This window comes from Ostrinia nubilalis, chromosome 3 (assembly GCF_963855985.1).
Source record: "Ostrinia nubilalis chromosome 3, ilOstNubi1.1, whole genome shotgun sequence".
Taxonomy (NCBI): Eukaryota; Metazoa; Arthropoda; class Insecta; order Lepidoptera; family Crambidae; genus Ostrinia; species Ostrinia nubilalis.
The window spans coordinates 14,700,397-14,722,936 of NC_087090.1; the positions used below are offsets into that span (position 1 = coordinate 14,700,397).

A 22,540-nucleotide genomic window follows, 5' to 3' on the forward strand; every position below is an offset into this window, starting at 1 on the left:
AGGCAGTTCAATCTCACTTTGAGTCGATTATTTTCATTTTACATTTACAAAATTGTCAGTTTTAATTGGCGCTGACTATATCCAATATCCATGATTCAGTAGGTGCGTTTGTCACTATTATTAAGCCCCACCCAGACGAGTAAAGAGTAGTATTGTGTGGGACAAACAAAGGTGTCCCGCAAATATTTTTGCGTAGGTACGCGGCACATAGGTTGTATAACCTGTGGGATGTACTCATATACAAAGGAGATCTGAGTGCTCTATTGTTAGGCCTTCATTTGTGCAGGCAATTAATGTTAAGCAGACGAACAGCTTTTAAACTTGAAATACATTTACGTTAAAGAAATAATATTAGTACGTAACTTGAGTTATCCCAATCCCAACTTCCCAACTAATATTATAAATGCGAAAGTAACTCTGTCTGTCTGTCTGTCTGTCTGTCTGTCTGTCTGTTACGCTTTCCCGCTTAAACCTCGCAACCGATTTTGATGAAATTTGGCATAGAGATAGTTTGAGTCCCGGGAAAGAACATAGGATAATTTTTATTCCGGTTTTTGAAACAGGGACGCGCGCGATAAAGTTTTTCTGTGACAGACAAAATTCCACGCGGGCGAAGCCGCGGGCGGAAAGCTAGTAAATATATAAATCATGTTCGCGCTAAGTTTGCCGGTCCGTGGAATGCGCGTCCCCTCCTCCAACCGCGATTAAACGCAAATAATTATAGCAATTGAGTGTTTTATCAATATTAATAAATAAAAATATTTTCAATATAGTTTGCTAAAGTTATAGACGCTTTCCTTCGAGTGACGTCATATCGCCAGCGGCAAACTTATCGCGAACGGATAGTACATTATTGTATCAATGTCAATATTCGGGTCAATAAAAATCTTCTATTTCTATTTATGCAAATACTTTGTCGCGGGAAGCACCTGGATTCGTTGTGGAAATCCTCGTAGGAGGCCTTTGTCCAGCAGAGGACGTCATTTGGCAGAAACGAACGAAATAAAACTTATTTGGCATTAAACGAGTATTATGAAGAAACAATAGCGTCTGGTTATGCATTTTTTCGAATACGAACTTTAAATATGATGCTCTACATTGTTTTATACGTGCCTACCTAAGAATTTATTGTTTTTTTACGTATAAAACTATTATGGAGTTATAGAGCATAGCACAAAGTTCGCTCAGAACTAATCCCAGAACACAATGGCAATCCGCTCCCGATTCTCTGAAGTTCGATCCAGGTATGTACAGCCATACCAGACTTCATATTTCATTGTAAAGTCACCCCAATTTCAACTGCATAAGGTTGCAGTATTTAGCGAGACATGCTGTACGTAAGTGGGTTGCGCATCCGCCGAACTTCCTCGGAAATAGAACCGCCGGGTCGCGTCGCATCGCACTCGACATACATAGCTCAAAGGAATGCTAACTAGTTCAGCTCTAGCTAAGGTGTTCGTAGCATTGTTTAAACCGTATTGTGACATTCTTTTAGGAAAGTTGAATGCCGTGACAAGCAGATTTTTTCCTTCTTTTAAGCGATCAATTAAAAATAGCAGGAAGGCGCTGGATGAAGGCCGCTACCAATTGGGCGATGTGGAAATCATTGGGGGAGGCCTATGTTCAGCAGTGGACGTCCTGTGGCTGAAATGATGATGATGATGAAGCCTTTTTACCTACAACGAAGGTCTATCTCATCTGATGGAAAGTGATGATCAGGCTGAAGGTGATATCGAGATTCTCTGGGACTCCTTAACCACAGAGGTCTGGCCTGGCCACCTGAGGACTGGCCATCTTACCTCATGTAACTAATCTGAAACAAAATATTATCGATAAAAGTAAGAAGAACACTTGAAAATGATGTTATTTACGTAATTTTCTTATCTCTTTTGATCCACAAGCGCAACCTTTTTTGGTCGTAAAGTGAAGAAAGATAATTAATGTAACTTCCTTGTTTCAAGAAAGTTCTTTATTGATGATATAAATGCCATGTTTTAATCGTCCATTAATGAAGGATTACACAATCAAGTTGTTAAACTCGAGTCCAATCGTAAACAAACATCATTAAGTTAACGAAAACCTATTAAACAGTTGTTTTCAGTTGTGTTATTCGAGATTTATTGAGATTGGTACTAGTGATGTTACGATGATGTGTCGATAAAGTGGCATTACAAAAAAAAAGACAGTTTTTAGCCCGACTGTGCGGCACGGAAAGGCTGTACGAATATTTGTTCATCTGTGGTCACAATAATATATTCTTACGTCAATCGATTTGTTTTAATTTGGCGAGTGTCACTAATTATTTCATTTGCGATCATATTTATTACTACAACATTATTCTACGAGTAAATTTGCTCCTGCTAACGGTTCTTCACGATTCCTTCACTGGCTATTGCCACTGCAGGTTTTCTCTAACGTATTTTCATTATAAATTAACCGATGGCAGTTTATTGTGCCAAAGTTATGATCTGACGAAGTATTGTTTCACTACGCAATAATCCATTTACTGACATATTAAATGGTAGCAGACAATTTTCACACGTTCCAGATAAACTGTCTACATATCGCTAGTAAAACTATCGTCGTTACCACGCTACGCCGACGTCTTTCTCAAGGATTAAGCATAGTAATCAGTGCCGTAACTAGCCTTTTATGCGCCCGGTGCGAGAAATATAAAAAAATGTAACCTTTTTGAATAAAAAGTAACCTTCTACGGGGGGGGGGGGGGGGGTGCGGAGCGATTGTGTAAGGTTGTTCATGGATGGAAAATGAATACAATTGATCATCAATTATTTACCTAAATTCGAAATTTTGACCATTCCATGAAGACCGAAAAGTGACCGGTCGTATAAAAACGTTTCATGGATTTGCGTTTCACTATCGAAAAACATTGGCTAAAACTCATTTTTTATAAAAATAGTAAAACAAATTCATGTTTAAATGCAGTTTATGACATAATTTTTAAAACCTAAAAGGTTACAAAAGTAACCTTCTGGCAACACTGCGGCTATCTGAATGCGTGATTCTCGATGTATCGGGGAATCCCCGAACATTGGGTGGGACGGCGCGGCAGAATGGAACTTTTGTGAATCGTTTAGTTTTGTAAGTCATCCCTTTCACTCTTGTCGAACGATGAATTTTCTATCTATCTCTCGCACGCTAGTGCGTCAGTAACGCCGCACGTAGTTAATGAATAAAATCTATTATACAGTGTGTCCGGGCATGTAGTGATCAAACTTTAAGGGCGTAATCTATGGACAATTTTATCGATGAAAATACTTCAAATTTGGGGCCTGACCCATTTCTCGAAAAATTCCATCGATTTAAGTTATTAATTTTTAGTTTACACCTCTTCTTTAAAAAACAAGTGAAAGCGTGGGTAGCTTAACATTAATAGGCAAATATTTTATATCGTGCGATAGCCAATAAAATTATCTATTAGTAGAAGAAGAAAGCAGACACAAGTCTCATACATTTTATGGGAGTAAGAATGGATTTAATTAGAAAAATACATTACTTTTTTCACTTCTTTTTCAGTTATTTTCCAACACAAGAAAAACCAGGTCGTTAAGGTATGTTTTATTTGCATTGTATTTTTAGTATTTGAGCTATTCTACAAAACGAATGTAAATTTATTAGTCTACGTCTATTAGTTTCGACGTAATTGTTGAACAAAGATACCCCTTCCCAGCGGTTTCCATAGTAATCGGAATAGGTTGTGTGATTCTTTCAGGCAGTGCATTTTCGCATGTCGCGTGCGCTCACTCTCTCTCTCTATTCCTGTCACAACATTTGCTATGATCGTTTGAACAAAGGCCTGCCACAACATTATTCTCCGCTACAGGTAGAGACAATTTTAATTTTAACTAAAATGCTTATTTTACTTCGAAATCTTTTGTTTTTATTTGAAATCTAACTTTATTTTTATCAAAATTACAAATCTAGAGCCATTTTCAGTTTCGTTGTTAACGAAGCTTTGAATGGCGCGCCCGAAGAGGCTTAGTTCAAACGATCATTGCAAACGTTGTGATAGGGATAGAGACTTGCAATTTTTGGTTTTACGAAGGTAATACGATAGAGAATAATACTAAGTAATAAAAACCACCGGTTATAGGGACATTTTTTGGAGAAATTTTACAAATAACCAAAAAAACACGAATTTAAAAGCAAATTTTTTTCAAAAAGTATAATTTTTTATTATTTGTTGGCCTTTTTTGTGTATTTTATGTATTTTTTTAGTATCGCCTGTTATTTAGCATTATTACTGTTTTTATTTTATCAGGATATACCGCTTAGTTTAAAAGTTATTACGTTTTCTTTACAATAAGTAATTGGAAGAAAAAAAATTCTATAAAAAAATAAAAAAAAATCTCAAAAAAATTTGACCTCTTTTTTGTCGATAAAAATAGGTCTAGTTTCATCTATTTTCATATGTACACTTTAACGTGACTCACACTGTATAAAAGAAAGTCGTGTTAGTTACTCCACTTGTAACTCAAGAACGGCTGAACCGATTTAGCTGAAAATTGTCAGGGAGGTAGTTTAGAGCCAGGAGAAGGACATAGGATACTTTTTATCCCGTTCGAAATTAAAAAAAAAGTCTGCTTATTTATTGCCATTAAGGCGGAAGGCGGAACAAAGTTCGCCGGGTCAGCTAGTCAAAGATAAAGGGAGGACCAATGAATGTGGCTGACAGCAATGACAGCGTAACGTGAACTATATGTACATCTCCTCAGCTAGATTGACAGATTTGCTTAGAACTTCTAAGTTAGAAGTGGCGCCCTCCAAATGAATATAGACAGAAATTGTCTCATAGTTACGGTATAGGTACTTTTGTTTGTGTATGTAAATATTGCGAGCAAGACAAGGTGGATTTATATTTGTCTGATGTGTCGTGACGTGACGCGTCAGAACTATATCTCGTTCTGACGCGTCACGTCACGACACATCAGACAAATATAAAACCACCTTTACAAGTGTTGTTGTTTCAAGATCGCTTGAAAAATGCCATATAGATATAGATAGTACAGAGGGCGCGTCTACACCATATTCGCAATAAAACAAAATGTACCTACTAACTACCATGCATGAAACAAAACTAGATACTGGTCTGGTCATTTCTGCGCCCCTCCAGGGTCTGCGCCCTGTGCCTGGGCACCGCTGGCACCGCCCTAGTTACGGCACTGATAGTAATATAAATCAATGTGATTAATGCTACAGGATCTCTTTAATCCTAAAATGGTTGGATATTAAGCACCATCACGCAGGGCTCGTGAACTTTAAATGGGTAACTAATAAGATGGATTAGTAGATAATATTAATTAGAATGAAGGGATTCCGACATCTATTTTGTCTTAACTGTATGACTTCAGTGTGTTACAAACCGTTTTTACTGTAATAAAGTTAAACTTTAAAAATAAAATCTTTATTTTTGTATCTCTGAATTCATCATCATCATTTCAGCTATGGAGATCACAGATTAAATGGTTGATGTTTTTCAGAGTTTTCAGAGAGCAATGCTGCCCGTTCTTTATTTGAACTGTAGGCCCTAAGTCGCCTCTTACGACACCCGCGACGCAACACGAAGGTAGGGATCATGGCAACAAAACCCTCCACTATAGTGGAGGAGGCTCATAGTCCAGCAGTGGACTGTAGAGGGCTGTTGATGATGATGATGATGGTGATTTCAGCATAGTATGTCCACTGCTGAACATAGGGCTCCCCCAATGATTTCCATAATGACTCAGAATTACTCTGCATTGCATTTAGGTATAATGGCAAAAGTATAAAGTAGAATTACACTAGGAAAATACATTATTCAAGTGAAAGATCATGTTAATTGTTCTAAATTGGTAACAAAATAGTTAGTATTATAAAGAGCTGTGGTTTTCTGAATAAAGAAAGATGAATAAAATAAAAATACTGTAATATGTAAGTAGTCACTATCTCGAATTTTCACTAAAAGTATGTGAAATTTAGAGTAACTCAAAAGAAAGGGTAACCAAGTAGTATGTCACCTGGAAGTCTAGTCAAAGTGCACATTATAATCGCAAACTAGTCGAAAAATGGTCGAAAGGCCTTTATTTTGTATGGAGTTTTGACGGATTAGATTTTTGATTCGATCAAAAAGTGCAATTTGTCTAGGGGGGCTGATCATGGTTGCCGTCAGCATCATTTAATTTTATTGCCATCTGACTGACATGAGAGTTCCTCTGTATAGAGACTTTCCTGGGGGTAAAAATGGTGATATTATGCATGTTTCCTTTTTAGAAAAAGTAGTTTAGCTTCAAAGAATTTTCCTGTTCATAATTAACTCATGCTCCAGTTTCTGCAGTAATGAAATTCTTACGAGGATTCGTAATTATACTTTTAAATTGCGGAATAAAGTTGCTGCACTCTCGTAACGGGTGCAAGCTTTATAATATTTTTAGTTAATATTGTAAAATGCTGTGAATTTTTCTTTTATCTAAAGCATTTATACTGGTAGTTGTGAAAATCCTTGAGGAGGTCTTTGTCAAGCAGTGTATATTCTTTGGCAGATATTATTCTTTAAATGTGTACTTGACAGGCAGCGGGAATCACAAAACTAAAGTGATTTCAATTTTATCCCTTGGAATTGAAACTAGGACAGACCTATGAAAGCGTCTAAAGAGAGTTCTTTGCAATGCCATGATAGAGTTATCATGGCTTTATTGTGAAGGATAGAGTCGTTAACTGTTTTTTGAGTGTTTACGATGAATGGGTTTTGAATATCCATAATTCAGTATGGTAATCTGGGTTCATGCTTTTAGTTTACTTACTAATGAAGTACTTTCTATGTGTACAAGGAGGCTCCTATCACGGGCCCTTTAAATTCGTGAAGGTATGAGACACTTCAAACCGGACGCCATTATATTAAGACAATTTGAATTCTAATTACACATTCGGCGCCATTTTCCCTCTAATAACCCACTAAGCTATAGGGACTGCCGGAAGTGACGCGGCGGAAGGGCGGCCATGTTTGTAAAACGTCATGTTCCGTTGCGGCGCGTGCGCAGGTCCGTTGAATCTACATACGTGTTTAATTAGGTGTGAGAACTGGGCAAATGTTTGATGAACTATTATTATAGGTCGTAAACATTTATTGTGCTTGATTTCTGGCAACTCAGATATTTACAATGGACTTTAGCGTAATAGAAGATAATAATGTATCTACAGACTAATAGGGTTGAAAACTGCACGCAGGAAGAATTAGTGAATGCTACTGACAACTGACAACTCCACCCTTTTAAGGCTGACACTGTGTATAGGTTTGTTGTCGACACGAAAAGAAGAGAAAAATAGGGTTCAATATTAGAAAACCTTTCTTTTCTTCAGTGGCTGTTTTAGTTTAATGGAGCCCTAGAATTTATTTACTTATTTATTTAAAGACTTTATTACACACACATAAAAATTATCAGTACAAAAAGGCCAGCTTAATGTCATGTGGCATAATGTGTGGTAGAATCACTGAGATCGGTATCGATTTTATTTGTTTCTTAGTGCACTTTTACGAAATGGAAGCAAGTTTGTGCAAACACAATATTTGGGCTGTACTGTGATGTCAGTGAGTCCCTTTTACAATACATATTTAGGTATATCTCTTGTACAAACTCAAGATAATTTTGTACTAACAAATATTGTTCAGCTACAAAACGTTAATTTTTTACATTTATGATCTCACGTTTAAAATCCGTACAATAAAATGTATCAGCTATTTAACGTTTGATTGATAGATCCCTAAAACCAATGGAGCGTTATATTGAATAAGCGAGTGAAGCCAGGTGCTAGTGCTGAGTGCGTGCCGGTGTTATCATTGATCAGCTATTTGTTTTACTTGCATGTTTGGCAGGGTTCGTAGCGCCATTGAATGTGGATTTTTAGGGTTCTGCTGCTGGGAAATAATAATAAATATATTATTATTGGCTTTTTAAACAGCACTAAATATCAAGCATAAGCAAAGTTTGTCAGCCTAGATTTCCGTGACCTCTGGCATAATACTTCTGGTAGCAAGCGAATAGGACTAAAATGAACCTTTAAAGATTATTTCTACCGTCTCTCTGCCATGACATGCTAAGAAATTGACTATATGTGTACCTACTTGCAGACCTAGGAACAATCAAAATCTCGGTTAAAAGCAAGATTGAATAGGAAAAATAAAATAAAACTATTAGATCGATAGAAGCACGTCATATTTATTTTTCTTATAGTCTCAGGTTGTTTAAAGCCAGTATCATAACCAAACTAGGAACAATAAAATTATCCATTACAGTGTTAATTTTTTACGTCTGTGTTTAATTTAGGAATCGAACCCAAAACCAATATTTACTCCAATTCTACTCACTAGACTACGGAAGCGTTTTCAAATATTTTAATTATGCCTGTACTATAAATAAGTAATAAGCATGACTTGTATAATTGCGCCGCGAGCTTAGGCATGTAGCTTCTGAAATTTACGAGCTTTTTAATGAAATTTCATAACGCGTTTTGTACGTGATGGATTTTTAGTTCAGAGCTGTGCGTCTCTGAAGTACCTAAATTAATATGGGCTCAGTGGGATCTCATATTGTTGATAATTACGTATAGGGTAGTTATTGGACTAAATAAAGTAACTTAGGACTTGGCGACTCTCCCTGACTCTATAATTTCGAACTCCTCCTATGTTCTTCTGCTTAATTTCGTTGCGGGTCCAATGACAGATTATCTTTCCCCCGGGACAAACTTGACATCATTGGTTGGGTTTTTATGGCGGTCAAGCTACAGATCCTGGCTACACAGGAGTTGCAGCGGTGGTAACGAGAGGTGGGAACAGTCCCGAATGACTCTATAATTTGTACTTCTCGTAGCACATAAGAAGAATCCGTCAAAACACGAATCTAGAAAATTAACTAGAGAATCGGATGACGGATGGAAACGGATTTTGTGCTAAAACTACCAAACCATAGTTCCATGACTAAGTATTTCGGACAGTACTATCATGGATACAGTCATTGAGATCGGACGTCTCTACGTACGAATTTTGCTCGCAAAACTGCTCTTAGGCCGGGTTGCACCATCTTAATTTAACTTTAACAGACGTCAAAAAACTGATAAACTCCATACAAAAACACCGGTTATGGTTATAATCAAGGTTAGAGTTAGGTTAGGTGGTGCAACTCAGCCTTAAACTTGATTAACTCTGCGTGAAATTGTGTGAAAAGTAAACTTATTTCGGACTCTATTTAAAATACATTATTTGTCCCAATGATATGCTGCATTGTAAACAAATATTCCACAGCTATTGATTCTATCAGTAGCATTTGAAACCGATGTTTGTACGAGTTTGTAAGTACTTTGGACGTACAAATCGATGTTAATCAGTTCCCAATAGCTGTTACCGTTTATTCGTAGATCGGGTTCCGAGATTACAAGGTTTATTACGTGAAGTGATAGCGATTTTGTTCATAGCAAGTTTCTATCAAAATCTTTTACGCTGATTTTGCATAAGTTTTTGGTACCCACTTCCCGCATACATGTTTTTAAAATGTAGTAAGTTATGTTCAAGTCATTAATGATATCAAAGGTAATTTGGATATAAGAGTAATAAGAATAGTTAAATGTTGCCTCACAGGCCAAAAATTAGTATTCAGTTTATATCCTTAATCTTTATCCCAACCTGCTGCAGATGAATATGCAGGCCTCAGCTTTGCACTGTTATCTTGAATAATGAGCGGGTCAACTTGGAGATTATAATAAGCAAAAAAAGTCAGTAATGGTACATTAAGACAGTACTTTAACAAATGTCAAAGCCCCTATCTTTCATCATATTATGTATCGTTTCCTAAGTAAATTATGGGCCTTTATGCATCACACTACCTTGATTTTCATAGCAACTAAGGTTCCACTTGTTCCTATCCATTTACGTAATGGGTGCCTCACGAGGGAGCATTAATCAACTAACGTTATGAAAGGTTAAAGTCATTTCCGACCACTCAAATACAATATTTTTACGGGGAACATTTCCTATTAGGTATGTAAATTGATTTTTAAAGGGAGTACAATGGGAATGGGTGGTTTGTTTTGTAATGTCACGTTTAGTCGTAGTTTTCCTGTTAGTAACATAGAATATGAAATATTGTCTTAAGAAAAAAACTGTAAAGCCTCCAACAAGACTTAAACCTACAAACTTACATAAAACATTTGACTAGTTGTAATACCTTATTAAGATTAATCATTATAATCAGGTCATTTAGCCACTGCATGAGGAAAACCCTCTCTCAATTTTCCAAAAGCAAAAGGGAGGATTTGACGTACGGGAGGTCGCTTCACACATTTTACGCCTCTTACAACATCCATGGGAAGAATGGGAGTGGTTCTATTCTATTTAACTTTGCCGGAATAGGGACCATGGCTTGTTAAGATTAATCAATTAATTCGATGGAATTAGAAAACCTAATATCTTTATTTCAAACTTTACCATATTAATCTTCATCTTCACCATACAATTAATTGTTAATAGTCACTGTCATCACCACTGGCACATTTTTGGTGTAAAAATTAATTATTAATCAAATATCTATAACGACATCATGACGTTGCTCTTTATTTGGAATTTAATTTATAAATGTCTACAAAAAGATTCTATCGCGAATAATTGAGAAATTTAATTAATACCGCGTTAAAACCGTTCGAGGGGAATGCTATGGTATGCTAATGCATTCAATGTGAAAAGACGTTTTGTTTGAAGCGCTTTTAACTGTCATACTGTCACACTGAAGCGAAATCCTTTTTAAAGACTATGCTAATATTTTTATTAAGTTGGTACTTACTGCATCGTAGGATTTTATTTCTATAAACCTGTGCATGTAACTAAACTCCGAAGGGATTGAGTGAATTATGAGATTTTCAATTGGGTTTGTAGAATTTATATTTTTGAGGGGTGTGAATATTGGGTTAGGTATTGGCATAGATAGGTAATATAGGTACTATTGCATTGGGAATGAAAAACATGTTTCTTAATCAAAACTAATGCTTTACTTTTGTGTGCAAGTTTGCCCATATGTATATGAGTACTGGCCATATACAAGAATACAATAGAGTTGTATTAATTTTCAACACGGATTCATTTCGTTCATCACATGATTGACATTTGATTTCTAAAAACACGCAGGTAGTTACCGAGAGCAATTAACGTCCTGTACAGACAGCTCGTCATGTAAAGAAAGATCACTGTTCGATCGTATGCTTAAGCATTATCTATTTTGTTTCTTAAGTAGGTATTATGATAAGTTTCTAAGTAACATTTATCTATTTATCTTCCATTGCGGTGTAATATGCAGCCAGAAAAAGTTTCAAGGCGCATTGCTTGAAAATCTCCGGTTTTCACGAAAATATTCGTATTTGATGTTACTTGTTCGTGACTTTTCGACTGGGCTCGATGAAGAAATGTGAAATGAAGAGCATACTTTGTAGTTTCATTGAATCATTTGCCTCAATTTGTCATTGTCACGCTTTCATGATGAATAAATAACTGAATATAAATGGTTTATTACATTATACTAGTTTCGTATAAAAACTTATGTCCTTTTTCGGGACTCAAACTCTCTCTAGGTATACCGAATTTCATCAAAATCGGTTCATTGGTTTAGACGTGAAAACGTAACAGATAGTTACTTTCGCATTTATAATAATAAAAGTAGAGGAGTAGGTAGGGAAGGGATTATACCTATAGCTGGACACGAAAAAATTAGGGAGTTATTTATGTTGTTCCAGGAACAACATAAGCTATTTATTATCCAGTGCAGTGGTTTAAGTGGTACTTGCTAATTGTTTCAGATGCACTGGTGTGAACCACTGCAGCTTCGTGCTGGTCGAAGACTACCCGCCTGCAGTGAGCTGGTCTCCGGGTGTGGTCTACATCAAGTACGCTTGCTTTGATGGTAAGATTGCATCTTATTATATTGACTTGTGAATTTATTAATTTAAGCTCGCTTGAATTTCTATCGCCCGTATTCACAAACATTACTGTGAGGTCTCACAGTGCGCGTGGACGCACAGGGTGACACACACACCAATCACAGAGCTCTATTCAACGCTGTGCGTTCGATTTGATGCTTCACTTAAGCAAGCATCGTTTGTGAATACGGGCGTATGACTCTTTAGTTTTATTTCCAAATGTAGCTTTATTTTGAATGTAAGATGCTTATAGGACATAATATGAATAAGGCATTACTTGTCTGATAATCCATAATATTACCGGACCGACCATTTGTCGAAAAATAGCAACTAAAATAAACATACATACAGCCGAACATATATAACCTCCTCCTTTTTTGAAGTCGGTTAAATAAGACGCTACAGACCTACAGTGTTCAAGTCGAGATGGGCTGTCGTTTATGCAAAAACGCAAACACCTTTTTATTGCTGTCTTTAGCAATAAAAAGGTGTTAAAAGGGTGTTTTTTCTGCTGACGTCTTAAGTTAACGACACTTACCTCGGGATCTTTTGTTTAGGAAAAGAAATCCATATTATTCAGAAGGATTTCATTTTAATATTTAGACTTCATTCTAAAACTCCCTCGAAAAGTTGATAATTTGACCAATTTCCACGTTTATTAAAATTTACCCCGAATGTGTCACGTGACGCGTGAAATTGATTTTGGGCAGATGCAATAAGTTATCTGTGACGTCACTGTGCAACTGCGCATGCCATATCACGCCCCCTAAGTTTATGCAATTGCCATTTGTATCAAAATTTAATAAGTTTATGTTCCGCTTTATGGCGAGGCAAAAACTTTGCAAACCATTAAATTAAATTCAAAAATGTATATTGATGACTTTTTTTTTTGCTACGGCGATTTTAGCTTATCTCCTTTCTTCTGATCAAATGTCGTTGCAGGTCCAATGCAATAGTTTTTACATTCTTTAACTGTTATTTGGCCTTCATTGATTAAGTTTTATAGCTAAATCAAGGTCATTGTTTCACCCTGAAACCATTTTCCAACACTAAATTGATCCCCGGATACATATCATTCTGTTAACAGTTGAAATTCCCATCAAACTAAATCACAGTCAAACAAAGAATTATCAAATGTACATCGCCTTATGTTTACATAAACGTAATTACAGCGATTGTTACCCAATTGCGAATGACAATCCACACAAAAATTTTGCTCTAAATCGTATCTAAAATTCAAAGTTTAAAAACATAGACCCTAACTAATGGAGTTAAGGAGAATTTTCCCCTGAAGCTTGATCGAAATAAGCAGCGATCACAAATAACTCACTGGCTACCATTTCGTGGCCATAAACGCATTGTAACAGTGGTATGTATGTCTCCCCTATTAGATTCCCACGTGCCAGCCCTATTGTCCTAAAACCAGTATAAGCAAACCTCCGATCATCATCTACAATATTTAGAGTCTCTCTGGAATTCAAAGGGGGGAAGAGCTCAAGTTACACTGGTGATTTGGCATTGACACATTTTACCCCAAAATGTCGAAATGTCCCGAAATCAAGGGCAGGCTAATGGAGTATGGCAACGAACATTTAAGGCACGTGCGTGTAATTTGAAAGATGTTTTACGAGGCTTGTAAAGTATCGGATGACTGGAACGTGGTATTGACGTACGTCACTATCCGGTCGGTGAGTGCGTGAATGACGCATGATAATGGTAAGGAAACCAAATAAATGGTGTTTGAGACTAACGCCCGTATTCACAAATATTCCTACGAGGTCTCACAGTGCGCGTAGACGCACAGGGTCACACAGGAACCAACCACAGAGCTCTCTCTATTCAACGCTGTGCGTTCGATTTGCTGCTTCACTTAAGCAAGCATAGTGTTGCCGATCGATAGTCGACTATCGATAGACTATCGATAGTCTATCGATAGTCAAACTATCGCAAGACTATCGATTGGCCTATCGATAGTATCGATACTGTCGATACTATCGATACTATCGATAGCTCAAAACGAGGCAATACTATTGAATATGTGCAATACTATCGATACTATCGATTGTATTGTTGCTCGTGAAGAATAAACTATCGATAGTATCGATACTATCGATACTATTGTCGCTTTTGAATAAAAAGCTATCAATACTATCGATAGTATCGATACTATCGATTGTTCTAGACTATCGATAGTTTGGCAATTTACAATAGTATCGTTTACAATATTTGGGTATAATAGTCAATAGGCACAACAATAGGGTTATTGGAATACTTGAATTATTTCATATAGTTAACCATAACATTTAATTATATGTTTCCAAAATTGGCAATACATTTTATTTGCCGTACTTAACTAATGCAGGTAGTTTTAAATACAAGTGAGATTATTATTTTTAGTTATATGTTTAGTTGGTAAGTCAAGCGAAACATTTGAAATATTGTAAAAATGAATTTAAGCATACCCAATACTATTGAAAATTTACAGACTATCGATAGTCTAGAACAATCGATAGTATCGATACTATCGATAGTATCGATAGCTTTTTATTCAAAAGCGACAATACTATCGATAGTATCGATACTATCGATAGTTTATTCTTCTCGAGCAACAATACTATCGATAGTATCGATAGTATTGCACATATTCAATAGTATTGCCTCGTTTTGTGCTATCGATAGTATCGATAGTATCGACAGTATCGATACTATCGATAGGCCTATCGATGGAGAAGGCTTTTTCGAATGAAAACTATCGATAGTTTTACTATCGATAGTTCGGCAACACTAAGCAAGCATCGTTTGTGAATACGGGTGTAAGTGGTGTAGCAGTTGGGTAGTCACTTTGCAAGCGATTTCCGCAGTTTATTGTGCATTTTTAAGCCCAAGTGTTACGCTCTATGCCGAAATGTTTGCTTGTAGAATGACTGATCTTTTTTCTGTGTTGTCAGCCGTCGCGTAGAGCTTGATATTATTAATGATGGTTATTACAATGACAATTTCTCGTCATGAACTGCAGTTTTTAAGCTATATTTGTCATGTTTTTAAGGAGTTTCAACCAAGGTGAAAGTTTTTCCTTTCGTAACATCGATGGAACTAATACATTCGTATCAAGAAATCCAGGGGCAGATCATTACTTATCTTGTAATTTATTACCTAGCTAGCCATTCGGTAGAGGCCAATGTAGACTAAGAGCTAGTGAACGCCAGACCTACGTCATTTTATAAAAGCTGAAACTTTGTCAAATGATTAGAAGTTGTTTCCACATCAGCCAGATAGTTTTGACAGTTCCAACCCCTTGCCAGACAGTTTATATTTTAGGAGAGCTGCCAAAGCCACGATGACCCAAACTTGATGATTCACCAACATTCTAACCTATATATTGGGAGCATACGCTGACAAACTTTCAGCTTTTATAAAATGACGTAGGTCTGGCGTTCACTAGCTCTTAGTCTAATGCCAATGCCCGTGGGTTTTCTAGTACGAATGGGCATCCATTACGCCCTATGACCAACGCATTAAAAACATTTATCATGCGACTTATAATAGAAAATTGATGGCCTAGCCGATTTCTATCGCGAATATTGCTGTCAGGCGCCATTATTGTAGTTTTTTGTGTGATTTTTCGATTATTTGGCTAGTAATTGTGTTCAGGGGGGATAATAAGACATTATAATAATGGAAGAAATGTAATGTCTTTATTATGAGCCGTAGTGTATTTGTTATAGTAGTCTTTCATTCTGGGGAAATATGATGATGTCGTTTTACCAAACCCTCATTTTAAGATTTAATACCATTATCACACACGCGAAAAAGACTTGTTAAATAAGTAGATTTACGCCCGCATTCACAAACATTACTATGAGGTCTCACAGTGCCCGTGGACGCACAGGGTGACACACGAACCAATCACAGAACTTTATTCAACGCTGTGCGTCTAATTTGCCGCTTCACTTAAGCAAGCATCGTTTGTGAATACGGGCGAGTGACTTGTAGATACAGGCGGGTGAATCCGCCAACAAAAGCTAGTTATTCAACGAATTGTACTATCCATTCATCTTATTAGTATTCATTAAACCCGCGGGTACACTTTCCAACGAACAATATTTGCGGAATCGAAAATCGATATTAATAAAATAAAAACTAGGCCACGTGCATGATGTATGAGATGAACAAAGCGGTGATCCCTTGGCGCATTTTTTGCAATATTTCATGCACCATAAAGAGGAATTAACTTTGGCAATGTTTGAACGGGAGATTTTAAAGGGAGTGAGTTTTTTTGATAATCCACATTATTTGAAAAAAGGAGAGATTTTTTGCGGTACTTGTGGTAGAAATTGGGTTGGAGAGCATTCGCGTTTTTTTGTATATTACACAGTGAATACAATAAAATTGTTGGTGAAAAAATGTTATCGATATTTTGTGGAATATGTAGTTAAAAGTGACACGTTTTGATTCCAACATTTTCGAATTACGAGTACCTACTTACATCTCTCAGTGCAATTTATTACGTATTACAAGAACAGATTACAAGAAATTGTAAATTGCAAAACAAAAAGGCCATTTCCGACAATAGCTACGGATTCCATTAAATTTCTGCCCATTGTAATGTTGACTGCATATCAGACTACATTTTTGTCGCAAAATAGCTTCTATTCCAACCACATAAGCTGCCACAGCGTAAAACTTGAACTGCCCTCATACATTGCGAACGCTTTAGACCATGAAAGTTATATTATTGCCAGCGAACAAAACGCGAGTTAATTTAAATTCATAGCAAACATGCATATGTATGCTTCGCTATCCTATGCAGATATTAAATTGTAATTAGTTGTGTGCAGGTTTAGTTATTTCATAGAAAGCATGTTACTCTAGAAAAAGCGTTTTAATGATTTTCTTTTTCACATATTACAGTATTTTCTAAATTAAAATGAAGGAGTAATTATGTACGGACGTCAGCACATTTTACAATAAAAATGTACACGTACTTATGTGCTGCTTATACTGTATTTTCGGCGTCGATATAAGCTTTGGCAAAATTGCAATCAAATAAAACCCTAAGATTGACTCCGAGATGATAGACAGCTAGCATAGGCTCCTAGTGATCCAATAATTTTTTTAAAGAGCAAAGTGTTCAGTATGATTTCAGGAATTCAAAACAATCGTTTATCCTGCATTTGTAGAGCTTTGTTTTCTCTTTGGAGCCTATTTTTTAGGTAGTTGTATGCATCAGCTACGATAAGGCGACTATAATAAAAGTTGATATGTATTTAAAGTAAAGTTCGTTTAAAATCGTTTAGCGATTTCGTTTTCTCGTTTGTGGTGGTTTAAAATGTTATCATCATCATCATCATCATCATCATTTCAGCCATAGGACGTCCACTGCTGAACATAGGCCTCCCCTAATGATTTCCATGTTGATCGATTGGTAGCGGCCTGAGTCCAGCGCTTCCCTGCTACCTTTACGATGTCGTCGGTCCACCTTGTTAAAATGTTAAGCAGTCTTAGACTATTCCACATGCAGTATAAACCTCTAATCCTTATGTAGTCCGGGCCACAATTATCTAGTTCATTTAACCCACTGGGGCTGTGAATATTCATGAAACATGTCTCTAATCCAGGTCTTAACTGTCGGCCGGAATAGGCCCTTTACAGGGACTAAGCTAGGCCCAAGACAGACATGTTTCGGACGCGATATTAAAAAGCTTGTGACACATACGACCTTATTAAAAAGAAAGACTGTGTTTTTACCCGACTGCGCCAAAAGGAGGACTATTAATATACAGGATGGCCAGGGAGTTGACGTTCAAAGCAAAAATTTAGATTCCTTACATCAAGGTGTATCTAAAACATCCTTCCTTATGTATGTTTTAAGATATGGCTTAGTTTAGGAGATAGAGTTCATTTTGTGATTTTAAATAAAAGAATTAACTCTATCTCCTAAACTAAACAAAATCGTAGAACACGTTCGTTTCAGCCAAATGACGTGCTGGACAAAGGCCTCCCCCAAGGTTTTCCACAATGAACGGTCCTGCGCTGCCCGCATCCAGGCTCTTCCCGCGACCTTTACCAGATCGTCGGTCCACCTAGTAGGAGGCCTGCCCATGAGGGTGATTTAGATACACCTTGATGTAAGGAATCTAAATAAGAGCTTTGAAGGTCAACTCCCTGGCCACCCTGTATAAAATAGCAAGTTAGATGTATGTAGAACGTGGGATATTGCCCTAAAGGGAGCAGTGAAATGAGCTAGTTTTATTCTAAGATCGACAGTTAGGGTCCATGTTCACCGCGTTTTTTAAATGGTACTAGAATTATTCATTGCGATTAGAAAATGTGCCTTGTAAAAAAACTTCGTGTGCATGGTCCCTTAAGTTGTAGATAAAACATTACAAACTGTTTACAAATTGCTTTCATCCATAATATTATCACATTGATATTTTTGTTCATTGTTTGTTTTTGCTTTTGGATTTTTAAGTAAAGCTAGAGTTAATATTAAAATTTTAGAGGATATTTACTATACTATAAAATAGTCTCTCGTTTCGAACAGATGTCTAATATAGCCTAACGCCCTAGAGCATTAATTTGGTGGTGACTGCTCCAATTTGGCGAATTTTCTTATCTAAACTAGCATCAGCTGACGCCGAGCCCTCGGCCATATCGATTCTCTATCGGATAGGAATCGAAATGTCCGTGTCAATCGGCTTTGTGCTCGATATCTGATCGATTTTATTAATCCCATTTACTGAATGGACGTTAATATCGTTGATTCTTGGCCATTTGGGGCGTTTCTTTAGTGTAATTGGGATGTATTTGAATAATTTTAGAAAACCTTACTGGCCTTATACTTAGTTAAAATAATGATAAAATGACACATAATTATAATCAATTATTATTCAGCTTCAAACTAAATAGGGACGCAGAAACAACAATAAAACTAAAATTAGTTACAAATAATTTCACTTATTAAAATGTAAATGGGCGGGCACATAGCTCGAAGAGCTGATGGCCGCTGGGGCAGGAAAGTTCTTGAGTGGCGACCACGAGCTGGAAGACGTAGCGTGGGCAGGCCTCCCACTAGGTGGACCGACGATCTGGTGAAGGTCGCGGGAAGTACCTGGATGCAAGCGGCGCAGGACCGGTCTTTGTGGAAATCCTTGGGGGAGGCCTTTGTCCAGCAGTGGACGTCTTTCGGCTGAAACGAACGAACGAACGAACGATTAAAATGTTGCTAATAGTCTAGGTACTTTTATACTGAAAAAAAAAAAGAAATGTGTTGCCAAAAACCGTACAGTTTTAGGCACATTTTTTCTGGATTAATGCAGTCGTTAAAAGAACTTACGATTGCGCAAATTTTCCCTTCTGGAGGGTGCTATAGCAAAGCTCCCATAGATTTGCCTCTGGGGTTGGTGTGTATAAAAGAGATTAGTCCTTCTGTAGAAAATCGATGTCTACACCGCGTCGGCTTAGATGCAGTGTAAATAAACCAGGGTCTGGCAAAAGAGGGTGCAATTTTGAACTGAAATTGAAGGAGCTTTAACAAAGAATTAAACCAAGCTTCTTATTTGAAAATTGTTCCAATCTTTAAACGAAGTCAAAATAATCAACACAAAAGAGGTAAAAAAGAAAAAAAAACAGACAAAACATACAATGGAAGAGAAAGTAAACTGATCAGTGCCACCCTGTCGCACAGCGATCCCATCGCAATGGGACTCCACTTAGCATATGCCGTGCCCCACGGCGAGGAAGGCCACGACGCTAGTTTTCAGTGTGCCCCATACCGAGTGGGAGTCACGGACACTAGAATAATTTTAACTATTTACATACCATTACGCAGTTTATCCTCACATCAAGGAACACGTTTACTGATATGTGACCTTTATCAAATAACAGGTTGTATACGTCACTTCCTCGTACGTACACTATTGTATTTTTAGCCAGAAATAGTTTCATTTTGGAAAGATATTTACTCACACGTAAGGGATAATGATATTTGCCGAACATAGTAACATTGACGTCATGTCCTTCATAAATAACACGGGTATAGAGCCCTGCCAGTTTGTCTATGACCGATTGGCAGGAAGGCAAACCCGGGAATTAGGGAACCAAATTCGTACGAGTAAAACTAAGTTTAAAGCCGGGTCTAGACGGGTGTAACGCGTAATGAAATGTGTCGTGTAATGTAATGGAAATAGTATGGGCAGCACTTTACATGTAATGCTCGTAGTGTCGTCCTCATGTAGAATTCGTGTTATATTACACGGTGGATTACATTACAAATTACAACCAACTGGACCCAGCTTTAGGCCTTACGAAAAGATCAAAATTCCAATTATCAATCATCAACTATGCTAAACTCAAGATTCGATTCAAAGAGCATAGATTTCAAGCCTGTGATTGGTTTAATCTCTTTTAATAATACTCTGAGTATAATAGGACCCAAGGCATAGATCATAGACGGAATGCTTGAGCTTAAATCCGGTGATGAGAGTCGTGTCGCAATACCCCACTTAAATGGCATTCACTATCTTTCATTCTATTCTAGTAAATAGATACTTTTGTAGTACTACCCGTTCGCGCTAAGTTTGCCGGTCCGTGAAATGCGCGTCCCCTCCCCCAACCACGATTAAACGCAATTAGTTAGTGATTAAACGCAATGAATGTGTCTTATTTTGCGCAAATGCACATTTTTTATCAATAATAATAAATAAAAAATATTTTAAATTTAGTTTGATAAAGTTATAGACGCTTCCCTTCGAGTGACGTCATATCGCCAGCGGCAAACTTAAAGCGAACGGATTGTAATGGTGTAATCGATTTTTTGATGATAAAGTCAACTACTAAGGTACATTATGTTTTCTGTTGGATTACATTTTGATTGCTAGGTAACTCGTAGTTAGAATAAAATTATCCGCTTTTGTAAAATTACTGAGCAAAAATGCTGACATAAATGTAAATATGTTTTCGAATGGTCTACAAACACTCGACCCTCGCAATTTTTCCGCTCATATGCACTTTTTTCTTCAATCAGTGCAGTCAAGTATGAAATCGACAGATCTTTTTGATTTTGACCCCACTAAAGCAATCTTTTGATGCATTCTGTTATAAGATTAGTTTGCTTTCATGCGTTTGTCTAGCCAATAATTTGAAAAATTGCAATATTACTTCGTATATTGTGGTGTTTAGGTTTAATTTGATTTAGTTTTGATCTTACAACCCAATAAAACTTATTAAAACACAAACCATAACAACCAAAGGCCCAAACTATCAATTAAACGTTTTAAAAGCTTTGAATTAAAACCAGAGATAACAAAATCCAGTACATGTTATTTACTAATGCTTAAATATTTTAAGATCTACTTTTTCCCAAAAAGAAACTAAATATTGAAAAATAATACGCAAACCGACCCAAGTCTATATTGAAGACGGGTTACTGTTTACATAACGACCTGGGCGGGACAGGTCGAGTTCAAGGGCGGCCGTCGTTAGGCGGGCGGCCCGTCTGCGTAGGGCGGATTAAACATTTTGCTCCTTAAACTTGAACTAGATTACAAGGGAATTATTGTCTGCGCCTGCAGACTTTAAATTAAATTAAAAATAGGGTATAACACGACGATTATAACGAACCAGTACCTACTCGTACTACGCAATTTTGCTCAAGGTTAAAATATATGGCTTACACTGTGAAAATGAACAAAACGTTATCTTGTTAACTGAATAGACAACTAAAGCGTTAATAAATTATTCACTTTTCGCTGAACATCGAAGTTTAAGTCAAATGTATATTTAATATCCAAAATCACAGTCATCAATCAAGAAGATTAAAAACGCTTTGCGTTGAAGGTTAAAGTTCAAAGTCACGATTATGACTTTACTAGTTTTTGCCTGTGGCTTTACCCGCGTCAAATTCGGTTTTTTCATAGAAATATAAATACATAACGATTTGTAAATTTAATGAAAATCCGTGCTGTATTAGCATGATAATATTTTGTAAGGGCTTATTAGTTTTCAGGAACTACGGTAACTTAGTTTAAAATGGACCCCAATTAAATGGATGATTTCCCCAAAGATGAAACGAAACTACGCGTTCAGAATACCAACCTTTAATATCAAACTCTCCGAACTCATGGGCAGACATGTTAGTGTAATCTGCTGTCATTTCTTAGATCCATGACATCATCGATCCACAGCATCACGTATGACGTACGTCATTGCGTAACTAAAGTATTTTTAGACCAGTGTGCTTACCATGAGTTTACGGCAGGTGAGCTCGCTAGCGAATACGTCAAAAAATTCTATGAAGATTTTATTTCTTGAAAGTAGCCGCTAGGGGCGCTGCACAATATGTCATACATTTAAATGTCATTTTTTTACGCAGTCGCTAGCGAGCACACCTAACGTAAACTCATGGTAAGCACACTGAAACATGTCGGCGTTTTGTACTGAAACTTGGCCAATCGAATTCTTTCCTCCATTTATGTACAGTCAGTAACTATACATACATAAATAAAAATATTTATAAGTATATGTTTAACGCTAAATTCAGCCAGTGCCTGAGGTACGGGAGGGTGTTTTTTTTAAACATCAGACGTCA

At 36.8% G+C, this 22,540-nt stretch overlaps 1 protein-coding gene across 1 annotated transcript in view; it reads left to right on the forward strand.

Annotated features, from left to right (window-relative positions):
- LOC135088184 (uncharacterized) overlaps positions 1-22,540 on the forward strand; it is a 141,351-nt gene that overhangs the window by 78,356 nt on the left and 40,455 nt on the right. Inside the window, exon 3 of the mRNA XM_063983074.1 lies at positions 11,833-11,936. Coding sequence (XP_063839144.1) covers positions 11,833-11,936 — 104 coding nt within the window. The remainder of the gene's footprint in view (positions 1-11,832; positions 11,937-22,540) is intronic.